Source organism: Pipra filicauda, unplaced genomic scaffold, assembly GCF_003945595.2.
Source record: "Pipra filicauda isolate LSUMZ 115617 unplaced genomic scaffold, ASM394559v2 scaffold62_size3274119_pilon, whole genome shotgun sequence".
Taxonomy (NCBI): domain Eukaryota; kingdom Metazoa; phylum Chordata; class Aves; order Passeriformes; family Pipridae; genus Pipra; species Pipra filicauda.
The window spans coordinates 2,065,713-2,088,259 of NW_024104787.1; the positions used below are offsets into that span (position 1 = coordinate 2,065,713).

General features: G+C 40.2%; 1 protein-coding gene across 3 annotated transcripts in view; it reads left to right on the top strand.

Annotated features, from left to right (window-relative positions):
• The window catches only part of BMPER (BMP binding endothelial regulator), a 146,771-nt gene that overhangs the window by 79,464 nt on the left and 44,760 nt on the right, over positions 1–22,547 (top strand). For all 3 annotated transcript variants that reach the window (XM_027729158.2, XM_039388271.1, XM_027729159.2), the window contains 3 exons: positions 1,554–1,658; positions 7,054–7,099; positions 15,564–15,893. In XM_027729158.2, the coding sequence (XP_027584959.1) occupies positions 1,554–1,658; positions 7,054–7,099; positions 15,564–15,893 (481 nt within the window). The remainder of the gene's footprint in view (positions 1–1,553; positions 1,659–7,053; positions 7,100–15,563; positions 15,894–22,547) is intronic.

The following is a 22,547-nucleotide window of genomic DNA, read 5'->3' on the forward strand; positions in this document are numbered from 1 at the left end:
CAGATCAAATGTTAAGTCCTTTGTGAATACTTGGTTTGCTCAGCCAGAATTGCTTCCCATTTATTCCATCTTTTGTGTACATAGCTGAAGTGTTTATTCTGGAAATTACATGTGAACCTACTGTACGCTGAGACTATACTCCATCTGATTGGCACTTTCACACTGGCACCATTGTGCTTCAGGAACAAATGCCTACTTCTTAGGCACCCAACTAAAATATTCTGCTTCTTGTGAAGATTTTATTATATTACTAGTGTTATATGGAGTGTGAAAAAATAACGAGAGAGTACATCCATTTCTGGCCTCGTGTGCAAAAATGTAAATTGAGTGTCGCTCCGTTGAAGTCAGTTCTCTAACACAGGTAGAATGGGCACAGCAAATGTGTTTTTGCACTCCTGTGCAAAACAAAAATTCAGCTGTGAATTTGTTTCGGCTGTGAAACAAAAATTCAGGATAGCTGCATGCAGTCAGCTGTGATGTATTCTGGTACCTTAGTAGTTACCTGGTGAGTGGTCATCAGAGACCCAAGAACATCAGAAACACTAGGCAATAGTAACATGCCCGAGAAACAAAAAACAGGAGAGAGACAGCCTCTGGCCAAGCGTGCTGTGCTGAATAAGTTAGGCTCCTTTGCATTTCAGATATGGTCTGTTTTTTCTTTCTGGTCAGAACATCATGTTGAGGTGGGCACGTAATTATTCACATCTGTCTGGTTGAGCTGCCTGTTCCTGTCCAGTCTATCCTCACCCTTCCTTCCCAGCAGCCCTGTAAACAGAAAACATGCACAGTTTGGCTCTAAGCGGACTAGCACAAGGCTGTAAGCGGGTGAAACAGAATGTTTTAGAAACCACACTTGGCAAGTGCAGCACCATGTAAAAAAGGAGCCAGGGCAGTTCCACAAGCAATTCATCCCAAGTGGGGACAACACCATGAGGCATATTATGCTCTGCACTTAATACCATACATAGACTGTCTTACCTGCTCCGCATTTGAGAATTTCAGCACTGTATCTCTTCTAAACATTTTCAGATGTTTAGCAGATCAAATATCTGTGAAAGTGCTGTAGTAATCTAAATTAGAATTCATTATTCAACCATTCCTGCCCTGAGTCAAAATGATGCTGCATCTGGGAATAAATTCACTGTATATCTTAATCAAATACTCTAACTTGCAGCCTATAGACTTCACTCAACCAGGTTTTCCTAATTATGTCAGCTTAAATGAAAATTTGTGGTAGGTGTGATCACATCTCAGATGCTTATTAGAGAGAAAACAATGCAAATAAACAGGACACTGATGAAAAATGAAAATGTGATTTGGTTAGCCCTGAAAAAATGAATTTCTGACCAAGAGGGCCAAAGGGAAGAAAACCTTGCTGAATTTGATCTTTGTCTTGAATCCAACTGGCCATGGACAGACACCTCAAAATAATTTAGACTAAACAATGAGACAGTGCCAACAGGGAAAGTCATCCTTTCTTGTGCAATGATACATTGCTGAAATAGCTTCCTGTTGCCACTCCAGCTGATACTATATCATGTTCTCTCTTGCAGGATGGAGAGATGTGGTCCTCTGTAAACTGCACCATCTGTGCTTGTGTGAAAGGCAAGACAGAGTGTCGCAAGAAACAGTGCATTCCAGTCAGCAGCTGTCCTCATGTGAGTTTTTTAAAAGAACTGAGTTTTCTTCTCTTTTTTTTTTGTCCACCGTTATCTTTTCCAGTGTTTCTTGGAAGTGTGTACATGGCAGTGGGGCATGCAGTTTGAAAAGAAGGGATACTCTGGCATATTAATTTAGATTGGCATTCTCCAGGTGTGCTACTGTTACCCTGAATATGGTCATTCCACCTCTGTCTTTGCCCTGCAGAGTCTCCATTTCTCCTTCTGCCTTTAACTTTCTCTGTCCCAGGTATCTGCACTGGAACATGCCTTTCACTCATTTAGTAGTTTAATAAAGCGATGAGATGACTATGTTAATATTTCAAGAGCATGCATATTCTTAAGGCAAACCACAGTAGGTTGTTGTACTTGCATTTCTCAGTGCATGTGAGGCTTAACACTTGGTTGAAAATGTAAATTAGGCAAAGCAAAGCAAATTATTTCAACCAAGCCATTCTGCTTTGTCTAAGGTTGTGGCCTGAGACTTTTATTTGAAAGTCTGAAGTGAACCCAAAGATGGGTGTAACTGTAACTTTACTTAATTGCTTCAAAAGTTAGCTGTACTTGAAACCTTGAGCTAAAGTCAGCCTTTGTTTCTTGGATTTCTGACACTGACAAATTATTTTTTTTAATGGCTCAAGCATTCACAAGAGGGAGCTCTAAATAGCACCTCATGTAGGGGCAGATCTTTGAACTGAACTGCAGAAGAGAAAGCCAAGTCATTAGATTACACCTTCTCAGTGTTTCCTTTTCCATTCTGGAAGCCAGTGGGGAAAATGTGAGTCACAGACACCTAGATATAAAATTTTTAAATGACAAACTCTAGTTTGTAAAATTTTATACATGTAAACTTTGGACAGCCAGAAGCAGTGGTAGAATAGAGAACCTGTACCTTGGCACTCCTTGTTCTGCTGTGACAACGGGCTTAAAGAACGATGCTTGCATCTTCTGGCACTCACTGCAGAGGGCAGTTCTGTTAATGGGCCTCACATGAGATGCTGCATACACATTAGAAAGTGTGAACAAACGAAGCTGCTCTTCTGGGAACGTGATGTGGCTCATGGCAATCAGGTTTGCTACCTTCAGGCCATTCATGGTGTAAGTTTGGGCTCTTTAGGTCTGTTCGAATTTTTTGTTGACTGAGAGCCTGGCACGCACTGCATCTCATTTATTTTTACCTTGTGCTGATGCATTACAGATGTTTAAGACACTTCTGAGATCAAGTAGCTAATATGACTTAATATAGATCTTCAGTGAAGTAGATCACTGCAGCAGTATCCATACATAAATTTGAGCATTGAGATGATCAGTTGAAGTGGCTCCTAAAATGAAAGTAATGGTGGGTAAAAATTCACCATCCACAGTCCTGCAGCAGCATAAGTGACTGACTGACAAACTTGTTTAGTGTTGCTACACAATCTGTTTCAAGGTTAACGTGAAGTCATAAACTGCCCTAGAGCTCTGAGGTCAGTCCTCAGACAAGATCTGGTTCCTTAGGGCTGAAAAGACTGGCTTTGTTACCCTGCAGCACCATTTGCTCTGGTATCTGACCAGTCACCTTGCTCCCTGCCTTTAAATGCAAGCTGCAAGCAAAACTACTCTTCTCCACAGGAACACATTGCATTTCTGCTCTTTCAAGCTAAATTGGAAAGACAAGTAGGAGAAAGAATGTAAACTCTAGAGTAAGATTTATTTTCCTATTCCAAGTGGCTACCAAGTAATTTTAAAGCATATAATGTATGCTAATGGATTTAAATCTTCTACTTTTCATCTCTGCTCCACTCTCTTTAATGAGATTTTTCTGTCAAAAATCTATAAACATCAATTAAGCACACCCCATTATTCAAGATACAAATATATTAGTGATTCTGATACTGGAAGTGCACAGTTATGCTGCTGCCTCTGCAAACTGTAGTGGTGTGCTCTCCATTTGTTTTCTCTCTTCACAATGTTTCTGACAATAAGCAGTCTCCACTGACTATTGAAGACTGCTGTGGAATAAAATGTGGTTTAGTGTCCCTCAGGTGTCAGGCCACATAAATTTATCTCATTAAAACTGTATTATGGTATAGACAACCCATCGGGAAAGGACTGAAGATTCACAAAGAACTTAGAATATTATTCTATGACTTAAATGCTTTACCATGCATTCGTAATACTCTTTGCATGATATTGTGGGATATTTTGGTGATAGAATTTTATTTTATTTTTCAGCATAAATTTTGTCCAATTATTTCTTGAAAGGATGGGTTTCAAAGTGGCAATTCCGCAGAAATTTCCAGTACTGTGCAACCATTTGTATTATTCAGTCTATTGGTTGCAGGCTGACATAGAAGACATTTGAAGACTCTTTCTACCTTTTCTTTAATTTTCTTCATAGGGCTAGGCACATTTTTCTGTTTCTTTTGTTCTTTTCTTTTTGGAGCATTTAATCCTATATCAGTAATTACAGAAAGTGTCTTTCTTAGCTACTTTTCATCTGCAGCAGAGGCAATACATCTCACAAAGTCAGTCCTTCCTGTCACATCTATAGTAAAATTGGTTCTCCTTGGACTTCTAGTGAGCCTTGTGGCTTGTGGTTATTGTTTCTTACCTTCTGACCACTGACTCCAAATAGATATTCCCTCTCTCAAGTTACCTGGAGTGTCAGCGTGCAAGGTGCGGTACTTGCTGGCCCCCATCCAGCAAATCTATTAAGCATGTGTCCAGTTCTACTGAAGTTAGTTATGGGCCCTCCATGTGTGCTTAAACTTAAACACATGCTTAAATACTTTAAAGAAAGGGAGTAATCTCAACACTTGGCAAGACTGAGTTTCAGAGATCCTTTAGACCTCTTCATACCTAATTTGCTATTTACTTGCCCTAGCTCTGCTCGAGCCTCTTTCTTGCTTTGTGCCATCTCCTTTTTGATTACCCATCCTTTTAATTTTTCTCCTGCCCCCTCTCCTTGTGCCTTTGCATTCCTCACTAACATCTTAAGTCTATGGTAATGATCAGTGGTCATGAACATCTCTTTTTGTACTGCTAGAGGAAAGCCTGTTGAATTTTACAGCATGCAGCCTTTTCTGAGCTCCAAGGCAAAAGTTAATAGAATTAAATTCACAGAATGTGAAGACATTTGCAGAGTTTGATTCTGTGGGTAAATTTTGAACCCGTGAACTTCAAGTGAGCTGAAAATTTATTCAGAACACACTCTCCCATCTCTAGCACAGACTGCATTTAATGTTTTACACATCTGTTAGTATTACAAACAAGAAGTTGCTGTTTTTACTCTAGTGCCAAATGAGGCACAAAAAAACAACAGCTGTTGCTATTGCACAACTAAACAACCACCTCCCCCCAGCAATTAGTTTTGCCTTAAAAAAAATATAAAATAAAAACCTCAGACATTAAAATTGAAAACCTCATAAAAAAAAAGAAGAAAAATCCGAGAAAATAAATAGACTCAAATGTGGTCTGCTTATAAATATTCATAGGGAAAAATGGGATCACATCACTTAGCCCACTCCTAAGGGAACCCTCAATGCTAACGAACTCTTACAGCACATGTTAGCAATAATGGGTTTCCTTATTCTACAAGACAAAAACAGGATCTCGGGCCAACATGGTGGCTCAAGTAACCAGCCTCAGCAGGCTGCCTTGGAGAATCCGATTTCACTTGAATTCTTGCCACTTCCAGCTCGGCTGATGATTTCAACTCTTTTATTGAAACAGCGAGGTAAGACTGTGCAGTGCAGTGTGTGGCATTCAGCTGCATGTATTCCGTTCATACAAATATGTGTTGCCAAGCTCCCTATTTCTGTGTGGTTTTAACATTTCCTCCTTTAAGTGGTTTTGTTCTAGCAGGTGCTGAGTAGGCCTCCCTGGTGCCGCCTGGTCCTCAGCTATTCTTTTTGCTCTGGGGCCTGGTGGTCTCACAAACATCTTAAGCGCTGCCCACACTTGCCAGTGAAACTCTGATCCAACCCTTCTCTCAAGTCCAGATGTGCCTCAAGTCTGTTCACATGCAGTTGCACATTCAAAGACAAGCTTACACTGAGCTTCTTCTGCGCCTTGTGGACGATGTGCCCAAGTGCATTCATCACCAAGCACTCATTCTGTGTACATCAAGCAAGGGCAGGATGGAGTGTACTCCACTCCAGTCTGCCAACAGATGCTTGGAGTTCATTTCTCCCCGTGCACATTGTCAAAGCTTGGCAGCACTGTAGGCAGAAGGCAAGGCAGACAGCAATATGGGTTGCTGCTTATGCCCACTTCCCTGCTCTCTGCATAGACCTGCTACCTATTTTTTTCTGTTTTCACAAGTTTTCTGTGCTGTTGAGTGGGCAGGATAGCACAGCTCCATTTGCTTGCTCTTGCTGGCCTCTCCTTGCTCACCTGCTTGGTTGGGAAGAGGAACAGTAATCATACAGAGGGGACTTCCTCTGTGTTCAACTGCTGTTGGAGCAAGGGTCAGTGCTGGGGTGCAGCAAAGCTTCGTATGCCTTTCCTTCCCTGTATGGGAACACGGGTGAGCTCAAATGTCACCATAACTTCTGTTAAAACCAACAACAGTTTTTGCTTGGAAAAACACATTGTTTAGGCTGAAATTTTCCAGGCGTATCCACTAGCTTGACGGTTAACTTTAGGGAATTTAAATAAAAAATCAGGTAGAACATCTTTTAAATTGATGAAGACTGAAAAGGAACATGAATTTAGATACACAGAGGCATGCCTCCTGCTTCTAGTCATCCTTGTATAAGATGCAAATGTAAGTAGAACTGACCTGGGCAGAGTGGTAGATAAATACTCAAACCCTTTATCCATATTGCTATGATGAGCCTAAATTGTTTGCTTTTAAATGTTGCACATCCTTGGATGCCGGCCCATTTACTTCACCGGGGACATAGGTCTATGTGATTTGGTGGAGGTACCATAAGATTTAGCCAAACTAGACCTCTATCAGTTCGCTTTCTTTCTTCTTTCCTTCTTCCCTCCCCCCCTTTCTTTTTTACATAAATAATGAATGATTTGGGAGGGGCCTGGGGTGGAGCAGATTGCCTCTGTGTGGTGACTAAAAGGGAATGCATGGGAAATGTATTGTATATATTTTGGGGAAGTGGGGGAAAAAGTAGCAACCTTGTTAACCTGATGACTAGTCAATTCTCTCACACTCTCTCTAAAGAGAAAAGTGGTAACGGAGAACCCTTTTAGTATTTCATTTCTTATGAGACTACCAGGAAGCTCTTTGAATAGTTCTGTCTGTTTTTAGCACCTGATATTTGAAGCTGTAACCAGGGCACTAAGTTCAAACACAACTTGAACTATTTTAAAAGGCTTATCCAGTCTTACAACATGACACAGTCATTGCTCCAAAAACTCTTTCATTAAATCAGCCTGTCTTTCTCCCTATTAGGGTAAAATCCTGAACAGAAAAGGATGCTGTCCTATTTGCACTGAAAGTAAGTTATTTCTTCACATTCTTTAAATTCTTTTTTATTCTTTCTGAGAAAATAAATGCAGTGGAAGTATGTTTGGTTTTCTGCCTTCTTTTTAGAGGCGGTTAAGGGGCAGGTGATTATTGCTGGCCATGGATTTTGCCTTCTATAAATCTGTAAATTTAAAATAAAATGCTTGGGTATTTTATTTTATTTTTTTCAAAATGCCACTATTTTTTTCAAATCTGAGGTGCTGCATTTTGAAGGATATTGTTGGTCTGTGAAATTTGTAGGCAATAAACCAAGAAAATTGATAGAGTTTTGACCATTAGGACTTGGGTACCTTTTATACCTGTAACTAACAGTCCAGCTATGTGTATATATAATCCAACACCTTTGCAGATGATTTGTGAGAGTTAAAAAATTCTGTGCAGAAATCCCACAGTCTGGGACAGCAGTGGAAAGTAGAATAGACAACTGTCCTTCTTTCTTTGTGATGTTTAGTTCAACTGTTGCTTTTTTATCCCTCTTCACTTCAGGAATGATCATTAAATTGTGATATCATGTGTGTTCTCTCCTAGTCAGCAAAGCACTTGCACAAATAGTTATCTTTAAACTAGTCTGTTTAGGTCAACAGGGAGACCTGTCTTCACTGAAGTTAACGGGATACCATTACATATTTCCTTCAGTACACGTTTAAGTATTTTACTAAATAGGGACAGACTACTAAAATAGGGTTTTATAATCTATAGGAAGGCTTCTGAGAGAAGGAACTGGTTTTTAAGGAGAGTGTTCCTATTCCTTTGTCTAAAATCATCAACTCAATTCTGGGTGCTTCTTGGATTGCACAAATTCCATATGCTAAATATCTGTTTTTCTACTCTGCGTCTCAATTATTTTGAAATGTGGAACTTGAGATAAAATAAATCTAGTTTGCAAGTCTTCATTATCAAAATGAAATTAGATACAAGTGACAACCTCACGAACACTTGAAATAATGCTGAGCAGAGGAAGAAATGAAAGAAGACTCAACTGACCAGTAGTTGATTTCATGTTAGCTCAGTTTCGTGGGAGAAGAAATTTGCACAGACCTTTTGCTCAGATATGACATATCATTAGTGTCATGGATTTATCGATCTCTATCTCATCTCTTTTCTTATTTTAGTCTCACTTAACCTTTCTCATGTGTTCTTTTGTAATATGAGAGTGGAGGAAAATAATGGGGCCAGCCACTCCCTCAAAGCACAGGAGACCCTCTACTGTAAGAGGTTAAAAAGAAGACAGTATGGTGATTCCTTCAGAAATGCTGCCAGAGTGATGACTTGTGATAATTGTTTCATGGGAGAAGGAGGCAGAACCCAGACTTCTTCAAAGTAAAAATAACTCATCTATGAACAAAGATACCTAAAAATTCAAAACTTCTTGATGATATAAGGGGCAATAGTCATGATTACACAATGTGAAATTAAGGGTAGACCATTGTTGCTTGTCCTCCAACCATGCAGATCTGTAGAGAGCCTGACTCCATCTTCCCAGTGACCTCCTTCTGGCAGACTGCTCTTAGGTCTCTCCAAAGCCTTCAGGATAAACAGCCTTGTTCCCTTATGGGAAGGGAACAAGGGACTTATGGGTCCTGTCTGCATTGCACTGGCTGTACCACCACTGCACATGAAACAGAGGGGTCCTGAGACTTGTCTCACTATGGACCCATTTAGTATTTGGGGAAGAGCTGATTCTAAGCTTTTATGATTAAAAGGGCATTTCCAGCTTTCATCGGGTAATGTAATCAAAGAGCTTAAATACCCACTGTCATACAGTAGTGGTGGCTACCACTATCTGTTTTAACATTAGCATTTTAACAATGCAAGGAACTAATTCCACCTTTGCACCAGAAATGCTGTAAATCTCATCACAACATAAGACCAGCAAAAGGCATAAGGATTTCAGTGATGATCACAATCTCAGGTAGTAATTAGGAACTTTGCTAATTCAGCCAATTTCTGATGAGATAAATTGTATGTGCACAGCCCTTTCCCTCACGTTGATCCTCTTTCCACGTACTAACACACTGAACATTTCTGGCGGTCCAGCAGATATTAATTTTCCAAAGTAAAAACAACATAGGGAGGTACAAGAACATACTGTACACAGGAGAGCTTTGAGTGTAGTTTAAAAGCAGCCAGTTTCTATGAAGTGGGTCAAAACCAGTCACGATACACTTTAAACTGAAAAAAAAAAAAAAACCCAAACAATCAAAGGATTACTTTGAAAGTAGTTTGTTGCAGAGAGAAAAAGTACCTCATCTCCTTAAGGGCTGGAGGGTCTCTTTTGTCCACTGTTGCTGAAGTTAACTATAGTTAGTTTTGGCACGTTGCTGTTTAAGCTCCATGGCTGGCGTACAGTTATCACTAATTAAACACAGTGGTCATACCAGTGGAAAATTCAACAGTTTAGTTTATGCTGCTATAAAAAATGTAATGAAATGTACTCTTTTGGGTTTGATTTAGAAAAATCACTACTGACGTCAATTCCATAAATTAGTAATCCTATGTTAGACCAAGGTCATTTTCATATTAAAAATAAGAAAACATTAAACCTGAGTTCAAATAGTATTAACAGACAGCCCTCAACTTCAGACAAAGACAGGAATTTGCAGTGAAGGTTAAGTCTTTGTTCTTGACAAAGAAGAATTGATAGGCCTTACTGAAATTATAGCACACAGTATGAAAACTTCCTACTTAAACTATGTAGATGTATTTTAATCATGATCAATAATAATCCTAACACAGTCTTACCCAAGTCATTATGAGATTTTGTAGATGAAGTTTTTTCAAAGTGGACTATAGTCATCTAGGTCTAGCAATACACATGATTGATTTTGCAGTAAAGGACTCTTTTGGGGCAGAAAATTTCGTTCATTACAAATAATTCTGCAGTTTTTTTAATTGACAAAATGATCAATGAAGCTAAAGCAAACTCAAGGGCATTTGGACCCAGCCTTAGGAGTGAAAGGTTAGTACTTTCACCTGGTCCTTCAGTTGATCCTGCATCCTTTTCATATGTTTTTATAGAATTACTGAAAAAAAGTGCTGATTCTTCAAAGCAAACAAAAAAAAAATAAAAATGAAGTTATGCATTGGAGGTACCTGTGAGAGCAGGTAGTGGGATGAAAGGACTACATAGGCCCCCGTTACCTGTGTTATTTCCTTGCCATGGAGAAATACATCAACAAAAAGACTGTAATTGTGTATTCATACTGGAATACTGTTCATTATTTACCTCCCATTTCAGCTGTGATGGTCTACTGTATAAATATGTATTTGGACAAATTGGAATAACTATTTTATTTATGAAATAGACCATAAAGACTCCTGTGGAGTTTTTGACACCACACCTTGTAGTGTGTATTATATCAAGCTGCACTATGCAGTAGTTATGAGGAAAGTACTCTATGGCTATGCATTTTTTACAGAAACCTAATGAAATTCTATTATGCATGTTCTGTAGCTAGTTTTCAGAAGTTAATAATGTGTTCTGTTTGATTTAGTGCTTAATTCAGCATATGGGCTAATAGCATTCAAAGTTTCATTTTATTTTTAAAAAGCTGAGATATTTTTGAATTATAGATGTGCAATCAGAACACCCTTAACTAGTAAACTTGTATTTTTTCCTCCCTCTCCTTGCTTAGAAAGTGTCCAAACCAATTTCAGTCATAATTTAAAGTATATTTTTCTTGGCCACTCCTAACTACCTACAAGCCCAGAAGAGTGTGACCAGACATCTGGACATCTTGGACTTCAATTGACTGCTCTGATCTCCTGAAAAAACAAAACAAGCTATTCCATGAGCACCAGAGCTAACAGAGCCTGGTTTCCTATGGATTTGTGTCCCATTTCCTTTATATCCCAACAAATAATAAACCCAGCTAGAGACAATATATCCTGTGGCTGGTCTGGAGCTACAAGTGTGCTAATTGCTCAGCCAATATGCTCATGCTCTCCGGCTGGTCAGGATGTGTGTGCTGACTGTCTGTCTGGCCTCCACCAAGCAGTATATATATTTTGCCTTTCTAAAAAGGCTAAATACTGTCTGGGGGAATGGGGGCATTGGGTAGAAGGAAGAAAGGTACGTTTTGGCAACCACTTATTTCAATAAGCGGTTCTTACCTTTACTCAGCATACTACTTACTAGAAATGAGTGGTCTTTCAAACTTCTACCCCTCCGTATTGGCCAAAACAGGTTGCGATTGTTTTTTTTCTTTCTCAGAGTATGTTAAAATGTGGGAAATACTAATATGTTCTTTTCCATGCTGTTGCTTTTTTAGCTTCATTTTTTGTACAGCTAAATGTGTTTTCAAAAACCGTGCTCCTTGCCCACAGTTACCTTCCCCATTACCTTTTCTACTGAAAGAAACTATTTCATGTGAATTGGGAGCATGATTTGTAAATGCAAGGAAAGCATGCCTAGAGTTCTATAGTATTCACTTTAGCACCTAAATGCTATTATTAGTTTGCAAGTAAGCTGTAGAGCCTTAGGTGGAAACTGAAAAAAATGCATTCATCACACATATAGTTTAATATTGTCAAATGTAAAAGAGTGAAGTCTGTATTTAGTTGCTTAAAGAACAAATATGAAAACTGCCAAGCTCCCAAAAGCTTCTATGAATGCCAGAAGTTTTCATTACCGATTAGGGAGTGACATGCAAGATTTCCAAAAGAGGTCTAAAGGTGTTTGCATCCAGCTCCTAATAATGGTTAATCAGAGTTGAGAGCCTGAGGTGTTTTGAAAATCACAGCCCCCTGAACATAGCTCTGGGTTCCTCCTTTGAAAAATCTGTGCTTTTCTAGGATAGAGAAGTATATTTGCATTCATGTGCATGTGTAGATGAGCAAAAGAAGACACCAAAGATCATGACTGCCAGGTTCAAAACAAACAAGAGGCAACGTTTCTTTGTTTACTTTGCCCCAGGGTGTTGTGGATGCTAAAACATTTTTGGGTTCAAGGAAAGACTGGACAAATTCACAGAAAAAAAGCCTATCAGAGGTTACTAAATTAGGGGAAATCACACCTAGCTCAGAAAGTCCCTAAACTAAAAGTAATTGGAGTCTAGGGAGGCCTTAGGGGGAAGTATTATATATAATTACCCTTTTCTAACTCTACACCAGACAGCTGGTAGGGACAAGGAGTATCATCAATAAGCTGGGAACAATTTACTGTAGGAAAGAAAGGGAAAGATCTTCACCCATGTGTTATGTCTTGTTAGCATAAGCAGGGAAATTTCATACTCTAGTGTTGGGGAACATTGGTGATGCAGCAACACTCCTCCATCCGTTATGTCCCAACAGAGGAGCAAGTCACACACAGTCCCAACAAGAGAATGGGTGCTTCCAATAGATTTCAAAAACTGCCAAGCAGAAAGACTGGTTTGTTTCAGAAAGGTAAAAGAAGAAAAGAAATAGGAAAAAGAAAAAGAAAAAGAAAAAGAAAAAGAAAAAGAAAAAGAAAAAGAAAAAGAAAAAGAAAAAGAAAAAGAAAAAGAAAAAGAAAAAGAAAAAAAGAAGCAAACTATAAAATATGATGTGATTGAAACTCTCCCAAAAGGAAATAAACAACAACCCAGATGCTAAATATGGCAGGAACTCTTTTCATGTTGACTGTCTTTTGCAGTCTTGTTACACCCGGTGTTTAAGGTTTATTTCTAGGCCAGCCAGTTTTTCTTACTGGCAGTACCTGAGTTATCGCACACACTCCTTCAGAGTGTGGATTTATTTTTTAAAACCCACAATTTTAGCAAACCTTTCAAGAATGTTTTACACAGTGATATCAGAGAATCAATTATTCAGACTGTTTTTAGGTGGATTTTCCCTCCTCCATTTCCTTGGTTATTAAAGAAAACAGCGAAATTTGGATCAGACATTCAGCTATCCAGTCCAAAATACATTTTTAACTGCATTGCATCAAGTTGACATATGACGTGTCACGATGTAACATAACATAAAACAACATTACTGTGCATAACACATGAGAAATTAAAAATAAATATTTCCTTTGGATCCCATTGGTACCATCAATTTTACTTGCACATCTCTAAATTATGTTTATTCCTCTCATGTCTTGCCTCTTAGCCACTTGCTTAGGTGGGGAATCAGCCTTCCCCTCCCAATAGGTTGGTTAATAACATGTATAATGTGCACGTTCTTGGCCTTTAGAAACAAAACAGTTCTTTCCTCTGGAATCTTTACTGATGCTTGGCTGATTTTTTTTTGTTGATAATTTCCTTGTTTTCATAAAAGTTGTGATTACACTAGAAAAAAAATTAGAGATGGAAAAGCTGAAGTAGAATCTGAGCTGGTAATGTCATATATTTTAATATTCATCATGCAGATACTTAGATGAGTGCATAAGGAAATCAGAAGTGTGTTAATGTGATTTAGTAACAGGTAAAGTCAGATAGTCTCCACATAAAATTTATAGATTTTTTTTCCCATTGGTAAAAATGACATTGGTGATTAAAAGCTGTATGGTTCCTACCAATTTATGGAGAATCAGTTAATCTATTAATGAACTTTGGAAAGCAGTTATTAACATCCTTATTGGTATCAATGAACAAAAGGAAACTCACAGAAGTGCAAATTTTTAAAAGCACTCTTCTTGGTTTTCAGGCTCTGCCTAAAGTCTGTCAGGCCTGTTTTCCAGAGGTGGTGATCAAATATGGTTCATTTTGACTTCTAATGGAGCTGTCAACATGATGTCCTTGAGAAACTGAAACTTGTGGTCCCTAGTTACCAGACATAGTAAAGAGGGGTAATAATGATGCCAAGATTAGTTACTGTCTTAGCTAAAGAAGCATGCATATGGCTAGTTAGGGGTAAAGGTACCAGCTCTGTAGTAACACTGCACCATGTGGTGAGGGGAGACCGACTGAGGTTAGGCTTTAGGAAGACCTTTCTCACAGGAGGAACAGACAGACGCTGCTACAGGTTGCCAGAGGTGGCTGTGGGGTTGCTGTTACTACCGCTCTTTAAGAGCAGGTTAGATAGGTCTGTCAGGGATAAGTACAGGTGATTCTGCACTGCAGCTGGAGAAGGAAAAGGTAATGTCTCCTGGTCCCATTTTCCCCTATATTTCCCCTTTAGTCCCATTTTCTGGGTCTCCATGTAGGTTTCCTTGGGTGCACTTTACAGCTAGAAAAACGCCAGAAAGATTATAGTTGCTTTAGCATAACACCCTGCCTAGGCTGAAAAACCCTGCTGAGAAAGGTGTATTGTGTAGTTAAAACTGCATTCCACTCCACCGAAGGAATTCCCTTCCCCTTCTCCATAACATTCGTGTCTCCTTCTTTTTTTGTAGATTTGAATTTGCCTTTTTTAAGCTGCTTTTTCAGGCAGGTCATTTTATTTGCATTTTTTTCCTCCAATGAATAAATTGTATTCCTTGTTACTCTCCCCTCCTTTATTATTATTATTTTTTTAATTTTTTTTTTTAACTGATGCTCACAGCTCTCTGATTACTGGGTCAAATTGTCCTTCCCCTAAAACAAGCATCATCTTTCAAAAGCAGCCTTAGCCCATGGGTGTCCAGCTGGCAGTAGCAGTGTGCATTTCTCTGCTTTGAGACGCCTTCTCAGGAGCAGTGAGATGTGGTTAGAACCTGTTGTTATACCAGAAGGCTGCAAGGCAAATAAATTTACTGCTATCTTTGATTGCGAGGCAATTCAATCAGTTGATGGGTAGCTGCAGGGTAACTCAGCATCATTGACAGGAGTGTGGAAGCATTCTGCCTATGAGCTGTGACTTCTGCAACCAGTGTATGGCTGCAAACATCCATAAGAAATCTACATCCATTTGTAATAATGCAAATAATTGGTAGAGACACCATGGTCTTAGGTAGTTATTGCTTCATGTTAGTCATGTACTACTGACTTCTAGCTGGTAGTGTGGTAACAATAACTACTACAAGTCAGCTGTGTATAAACAACATATGCAATAGCTTGTAAAACTGAATAAAGATACTGTTTCTACAGATGATTTGGGGAAAAAAGTAAACACACCTAGTTTAAAAAATGTACAATATTTATAAGTGTACAAATGTAAAATATGGACAGAACCAGGTCCTGCTAAAGTGGTCTGATGGCTTTTAATTTCAGGCAGTCACTGAAATGTGTAAAATGTCATAGGCATTGTAATAACCTGTTCTGATGGTAGATTATTATTATATGTTTAAGGGACAAAGGTACAGGTTAGCCTTCCTATGCTGCCCTAGGAATCAATGGGCCTTTGGTTCCCACCCTCCTTGGGGAAGACTTCTACTAAAGCTGTGAAGCTTTTGGTTTTAAAAGATGTGTATATTCCTAGTGGGTGTCAGCCAAAATCTGCCCTGTGGAGCAGGTAGATTAGGTGAGAGCAGCGTCCTCTAAGTTCTTATCAACTGCCTTTTTCAGACTTTGATTGATCCTGATATGGCGCTTTTGTTTCTCACTCACCTGCAGAGCCTGGAGTTTGCACTGTATTTGGAGACCCTCACTACAACACTTTTGATGGACGGACATTTAACTTTCAGGGAACATGTCAGTACGTTTTGACAAAAGACTGCTCCTCCTCTGCCTCGCCCTTTCAGGTGCTGGTAAAAAACGATGCCCGTCGGACCCGTTCTTTCTCCTGGACAAAGTCAGTGGACCTTGTGTTGGGCAGAAGCACAATCAGCCTCCAGCAGCACCTCACAGTGAAGTGGAATGGGACCCGAATCTCACTACCTTGCGAGACACCGCAATTTCAGATCGATTTGGATGGTTATTTGCTGAAAGTGGCAACCAAAGCAGGTAGGGCAAGTATGTGTGTGTCTGTATATGTGTGTGTGTGTGTGTGTCTTCTTTCTCCCTGAAGAATTTCTCAAGTTCAACATGAACAGTAGTCAGTAAAAAGGCACGATAGCGGTAATAAATATAGTCATAAATCTTTAGAGATCTTAGGAACCCAGAGTGCTTTCAAAATTCCCGCAGCCCACAAGCAGACGGAGATCCCAGCTATGAGTTTGAACTCTGCAGGATATTTGCTAAGCTCTGTTTCATTCTGCGGCTGCCAATTAACTGCCTGAATGGATCAACATGCCATGATTTTCACTTCCAGTAACTTAAAATGGCTTATGCAGGGTGTGGTGGGTCGATCCTCACTGGAAATCAACTAAATGTGCTCACAAAAGTCACTCTGTCACTCCCCTCCTCACCAGGACAGGGAAGAGAAAATACAATGAAAGACTCGTGGGTTAAGATAAGGACTGGAAGAGGTCGCTCACCAATTACTGTCTCTTTTGTCAAAGAGACTGAGTTTGGGGAAATTAGTTTAATTTATTGCCAATCAAGTCTGGGTAGGATAATGTGAAATTAAGCCAAATCTTCAAAACGCCTTCTCCCCCCACCCCTGTTTCTTCACAAGCTTAACTTTACTCCTTATTCTCTCTACCTCCTCCTGCCCTGAGTAGCACGAGGGGATGGGGAATGGGAGGTGCAGTCAGTTCATCACACATTGTATCTGCCACTCCTTCCTCCTCAGAGGAAGGACTCATGCTCATTCCCTACTCCACCGTGGGGTCCCTCCCATGGGAGATAGTTCCCTGCAGACTTCTCCAGTGACTCCCTCCCATGGGCTGCAGTTCTTCATGAACTGCTCCAGTGTGGGTCCCTTCCACAGGGTGCAGTCCTTCAGGAACAGACTGCTCCAGTGTAGGTCTGCCACAGGGTCACAAGTCCTACCAGCAAACCTGCTCTATCAAGGGCTCCTCTTCATGGGTCCACAGATTCTTCCAGGAGCCTGCTCCAGGATGGGCTTCACACAGTGTCACAGCCTCCTTCATGCATCCTCCTGCTCCAGCATGGGGTTGCAGGTGGATCTCTACCCCCCATGGAGGACCCCCATGATCCTCCACAGGCTGCAGGGGCACAGCTGCTTCACCATGGTCGTCACCATGGGCTGCACGGGAGTCTCAGCTATGGCATCTGGAGAACCTCATCCCCCTCCTTCTCCCCTGACTGCAAGGTTGTTTCTCTTATGCTTTCTCACTCTTCTTTATGACAGCAGTTGTACAGGGCTTTTCTCCCCCTTCTTAAATATTTTACCTGAGATACTGCCACTGTTGCTGAAGGGCTCAACCTTGGCCAAGCCCATCTTGGAGCCAGCTGAAATCGGTCCATCTTGGAGCCAGCCCGAATGGGCTCCGTCGGACCCCCATTGGCTTCCATGGGGGAAGCTTCTGGCAGCTTCTCACAGAAGTCACCCCTGTAGCCCCTCCACTACCAAAATCTTGCCATGCAAACTCAATACACAGCATCATCGTTTAATGCTTACAGATAAGAACGGAGAGATCAGTTCTTAAACATAACATTCAGGTTTTTTTCCACAATTGCAACAACATATTTTGCAGTTTAAGTCAGCAGTTATACAAAGTCATAGTTATTAATGGCTGGAATGAGTAAGTTGTCAAAGTACAGAAACATTTCACCAGGGCTACCCAGCAGAATGGAGGCCCTGGTTTAAAAACCAAGGCCTAATTTGCTGCTCTGTGCCATCTTGTTGGGCTTGTTTTGTGCCCAAATAAGAAGTTGTCTGCAAGAAACAGAGTCTACAGCACCAGAAGCAAAAGGAAATTAGAAATTTTACAGAATCTGGTACCTTATTTCTAGAAACAGGGAAGGGAGATACCCGAGTCTCAGGTCATTTGAGTCCTAGAAAATACTTTAATTGTCAAAATTCTGAACCAGAGGACTTACATTTGTTTTGGTAGACTGTTCTGAAACTATAGTATCCTTGCATAGATAAATACGGAGGGGAAGTTTAAAATTTTCTCATTAGCATGTGTTAGGTACTACTGTAGTCCTGAGAGATTTCACTTGCACAGTGAAGTACTGTTTCAGTGAGAATACTATTTACTGTTAATTCAATTAAATGCCATGTGAAAGCAGTGAAACCAATCTTTCTTGTGGAGTGATATGGTCACAGGCATGACGCATAGTCATACTCATTATCTAGCATAATTTTTTTTCAAGGGGGACACTAGCACCCACTGTTGAGCTGAGAATTTAGACACCTGTTCATATAGCCTCTGGAAATGTAAGTCTGCATAATGTGGATCCCAGCTCTGGACTCATTCCTCAAAGTGGCAATGCAGATTTTTGTGGCTGTCTGTAAAATGCACACAAGATGACCATTATTCACAACTTCTAATTAAAAGCATCTTGAGGGTTTTTCTTTGCAGCCAGCTGAACACCATGAATTCTGGCGATGTGGATTTCATTAGCCAACCACAGGCCAAGGAAGGGTTTTCAATTGAAGATGAATGACAGCTAATCCTGCTGCTATTCCGTTTGTCTCTGGTGCAAGCCTAATAAATGACTACACACATCCTTGTCCATGTGTTGGCAGAGGAAGTGCAAACATGGCATATGACAACATACCAAACAGTGTGTAATCACTACAAATTATAGCCTAAATAATTCCTCCCCTTAATGGAGAAGGATCAGGTTTCTCTCACTGAATGCAGCACCTTGGGCCAAGTCCTCCTTTCCTCAGCACACAAGGCCTGGAAAGCAGAAGAACGGCATGGCTCCATTTTGCTGGGAGAGGACAAGCAGCAGAGAGGTTGTAGAGAGGAAGAATGTGCTGAGTAGAACTGGTTTAAACACAAACATTTTTTTTTGACAGGAAATTCTGAGTACCGGGGGAAAAAAAATTGGAGAATTTTCTCTGTTTCAAAAGGAAACGGGGATTTAAAAAAAAATATATGTTTTCCCAGTGTAGGGTAAAAAAAGAGGAGGAGGTAGGAGGTAATGAAAAATAAGCAAAACCACTGCACTGGAAGCAAAATTCAAAGTAAAATTGGGCTGGGAAATGCCGGGTCTGGTGTTTACAGCTCTGCCAGCATTCCCACGGCTTTTGGTTTTCCTTTTGCAGAGTTGGGAGCTGAGTCCTGGATAAAACAGGGAAGCCCAAAGCTTCAGGAAGCCTTGTGGTCCCTGGCTACAGGGCAATGTGCATGGCAGGGCAGTCCTGGAGTTTCATACCCTGATCATGCAGGCTTCCAGGCAGCCCACCAGGCGAGCTGGCAGGAAACCAGCTTGGAGCCTTGCCTGTGCTGTGTTGGAAGTTCATTGAATACGATATGTCTCCCTGAAGCATTTCAGTTCTGATGAATTGGCATTTTCCACTGAAAACCTGTTTTGTTGCTAAATTCCTCACCAGCTGTAGCCCTGGATGCCATAAAGCAGCAATCCTTGCACTCTGCACTGGCAGGTACTTCGTCATGGGTGTACTTGGAGTGGTGTTGAGTCCTTATCTAAAATTTGTGTGCTGCAAAGACCAGAGAGTAGAGGTTCACAGGGTTGGTATTACTTATCTATCTCTCTAGTGCACAAGCATTTTATTGTTGTTGTTATTTCTGTGCTGATCTTTTACATGAAGCGGCTTTGCTGAGGTTTTCTGTACCACTTTGGCACTAAATCTTTAGGGAAGAATGGTCTACCGGTCTTTGATGATGCCTTTACCATGAAAAATCATGCAGAACAATTGATGAGAGCTCCCATTTTGGGGAACTCGGTGTGTGATGTACATAAATCTAGCAGGACTTTTTTTGAATGCAGTAGAGTACATAGTGTGCCAAGTTAAAAAATCAAGTAACATGTTGATTAAGTATCCTTCAAAGAGAGGGGAAAATTGGAAAACCCTAAAAAGTAACTCAGAGAATATTCCTTTTCTGCACATCCCCACGTTGGACAGATGTTGCATCCTTTGGCTTCACATCTCTTAGATTCTGATCCTTGTCCAAGCGAATGGGAAACTCATCCATTTTGAGCAGGGGAAAGGAAAGGGGGTTATAGCCACCAAGAAACTCTGCTAAGGAGAACATTTCAAACATTGCTCTGTAGCATAATCCTGTCTGTCACAGCTCTTGTTGGTTTACAGAAACTAACTGAATTTTCTGCTTGTGAACAAACAGAAGGCACACACTGCACAGTGAGATCAGGCTCCAATGAAATTATCATGCATGTGGGAATAAATACCCTTCCCTGTTACTCCAAAAAGGAATAAGCTCTGTTATGGACAGAAACCTTTAGGCTGTTCATCAAAGGTAGAAATTACCCATCCATCTGAGCAATTACAGCAGAATAAAGTGTAATTAAACTGTACCCAGCTAGAGGAACGTACATCCTTTTGTGGTAGTTACACAGTGTGTCTCTTGAATCAAAGCCAGTAATCAAAATAAGAATCTCTAGGTTTAAAAATGTACATTTTTATATGCTGAGATGAAAAGCCATAGTTTTATGTTATTTTTTCTCTGCATACCTACATGCCTGTTACAGGGCTACAAAAGCACCATGTAACAATTAGTTTAACTTAACTCTCATGAAAGGGACACAAATATTCACGAAAATTTTAAAGTTAACCTTTCCTAATTAATGTATTTTCACTGAAGGTCAGTAAGTCTTGTCCTGAGCAAAAAAATAGGCATAAAAGGAAAATTAAGATAGAATCATTAGCCAGTCTTTTCTGACTTTGTTTAAAGTGAGCAGGCTCTGAGGGAGCTTGTTTGGGGAAAGAAATTGAACACCACCTTAAAAGCTGTAGTTATTATCTGAAGAGAACTGTCTGAGAATTTGGATCTTGAAGCTTTAAACTTTGAGAAAGTTTATATGATTCTCAAGTCTGAAGAAATCCTGGTTTAGAAGTTAATGGCAAGTTTTTTCTAAATGCCAGCACGGCAGTATTAATCTTGTGTCTGCAAGTCAAGCTGTGTTTTGTTTTGTTCAACATAGTCAGAAGCAAAGACAGCTGGAGTCTGAATTTGTCCAGCAATGATAATGAATGTATGAAGCATCTTAAAAGGCAGCTTTCCCCCTTGCCACTGTGCTGGCCTCATTAGCAGTTGTAGTCTTGCACAATTTCTCAGTTGGCTGGGTGTAAAGTGTCTTTGGAGGAGGACACTGTGGTCCCATCCGTACTGGGGTTTATTAGACAGTTTAAAACTGATCTCAAGCATAGTCTGTTCAGGACATATTTGTGCTATCATTGCTAACCTACAGTGGTAAGAAAACATGGTGTAATAGACTGTAGTGACAGGTGATGCAGAACAGTCTTCACAGCCTTGGTGAATAAATTGTTCCCAAAACTCCTGGTGACATGGCCATAATTGCTACTCGAGCCTCACTCTGTTTCTCTGCAGCCTGGGTAGGAGTTGCCATAGGAGACAATGGGATGTGTTGCTAAAGGAAGGGTTCCAGCTTTGAACTGAGTCCCTGGTATGTTAATTACTTTCATGAGGATAGCGCAGGATTTGGATCACATAGTGACAAGCACTGATTTACAAGAGGAAAGGGTGGCGCTAAGCCAGCCCACACAGCAAATAAAGAAAGCTGGAGCGAAGCCCTGGTCCTGCATCGCAGATTGATGCTTCTTGGTATTCTTGGCCAGGCAGTGAGAAGAGGGTAAAATCTGGATTATCCTGTTTAAAGCACAGTCCTGTGTTTATCCTTAACTAATCACTGCTCACAGGTACTTCATGAGGGTAAATTAACATCAGCAAAGTGATTTATGGTCTTCAGATGCAGGATTACTGCAGGCATATGAAGTAGAAGGATGCATGAGACATTAGAAATAATTACAAGAAAAAACATTTTTGGGTAGAAGTTAAGCAGCAGTGATTCTTGGTGTTGTTTTTATCCCATATGATACTCAAATTGTTTTCCCTTATGAGATGCATATTTACTCCTCAAAAAATGGAATTCATTTAATTTACAGTCACCCAGGTAAAAATGAGAAGCTTAGTCTCCACCTGATCTTTGGGCCCTCTAAAATATCACTGGAAACAGAAAGCCATTCAGGAGGTAGTTCATTCATTCCCCCTGCATTAGACATTCGTGTTGTGATCCGGAGCTGCCTTTTTCTCTCTGTCAAAGAGAGGGCCCAGACAGCTGACTTATGCTAGACATCTAGCTTTTAGGTGAGTACAGACAGATTAAAGTGGATGTCAGCCAAAGAAAGTAATCTTGATTTTGATGTACCAGAAGTGCCAAACCTTTCTGTAAAACAAATTGTAGCAGAGGGTTTATATCCCAACCACTAGATTAAGGTTAGATGTTTACCATCATTTCTGAGTGTAGACAATGTCAGAAGGTTGGTAATTTATGCCTTTTGAATGAACAGTTTGAATCCAATTCAGAATACCTTCTTACAACAATTTTGACCATCTGGCATATCTTTGTTGTAATCTTTTTAACTCTTTACTCCCACAAAATAAGGTGCTTGTATTTGAACAGTTGTATTCACCCAAATAAGAGATCGGTGTCAGCTTTGTAGGTAAGAAAAGGATGTGTCCCATAAGGTGGTCACTGGTGGATCAGTCTCATGGGGCATGGACACCTTTGTATGCCCATGACCTGTGCAATGGATGACAGTGGCTGAAATTCTAAACTACCTGTGAAATCAGC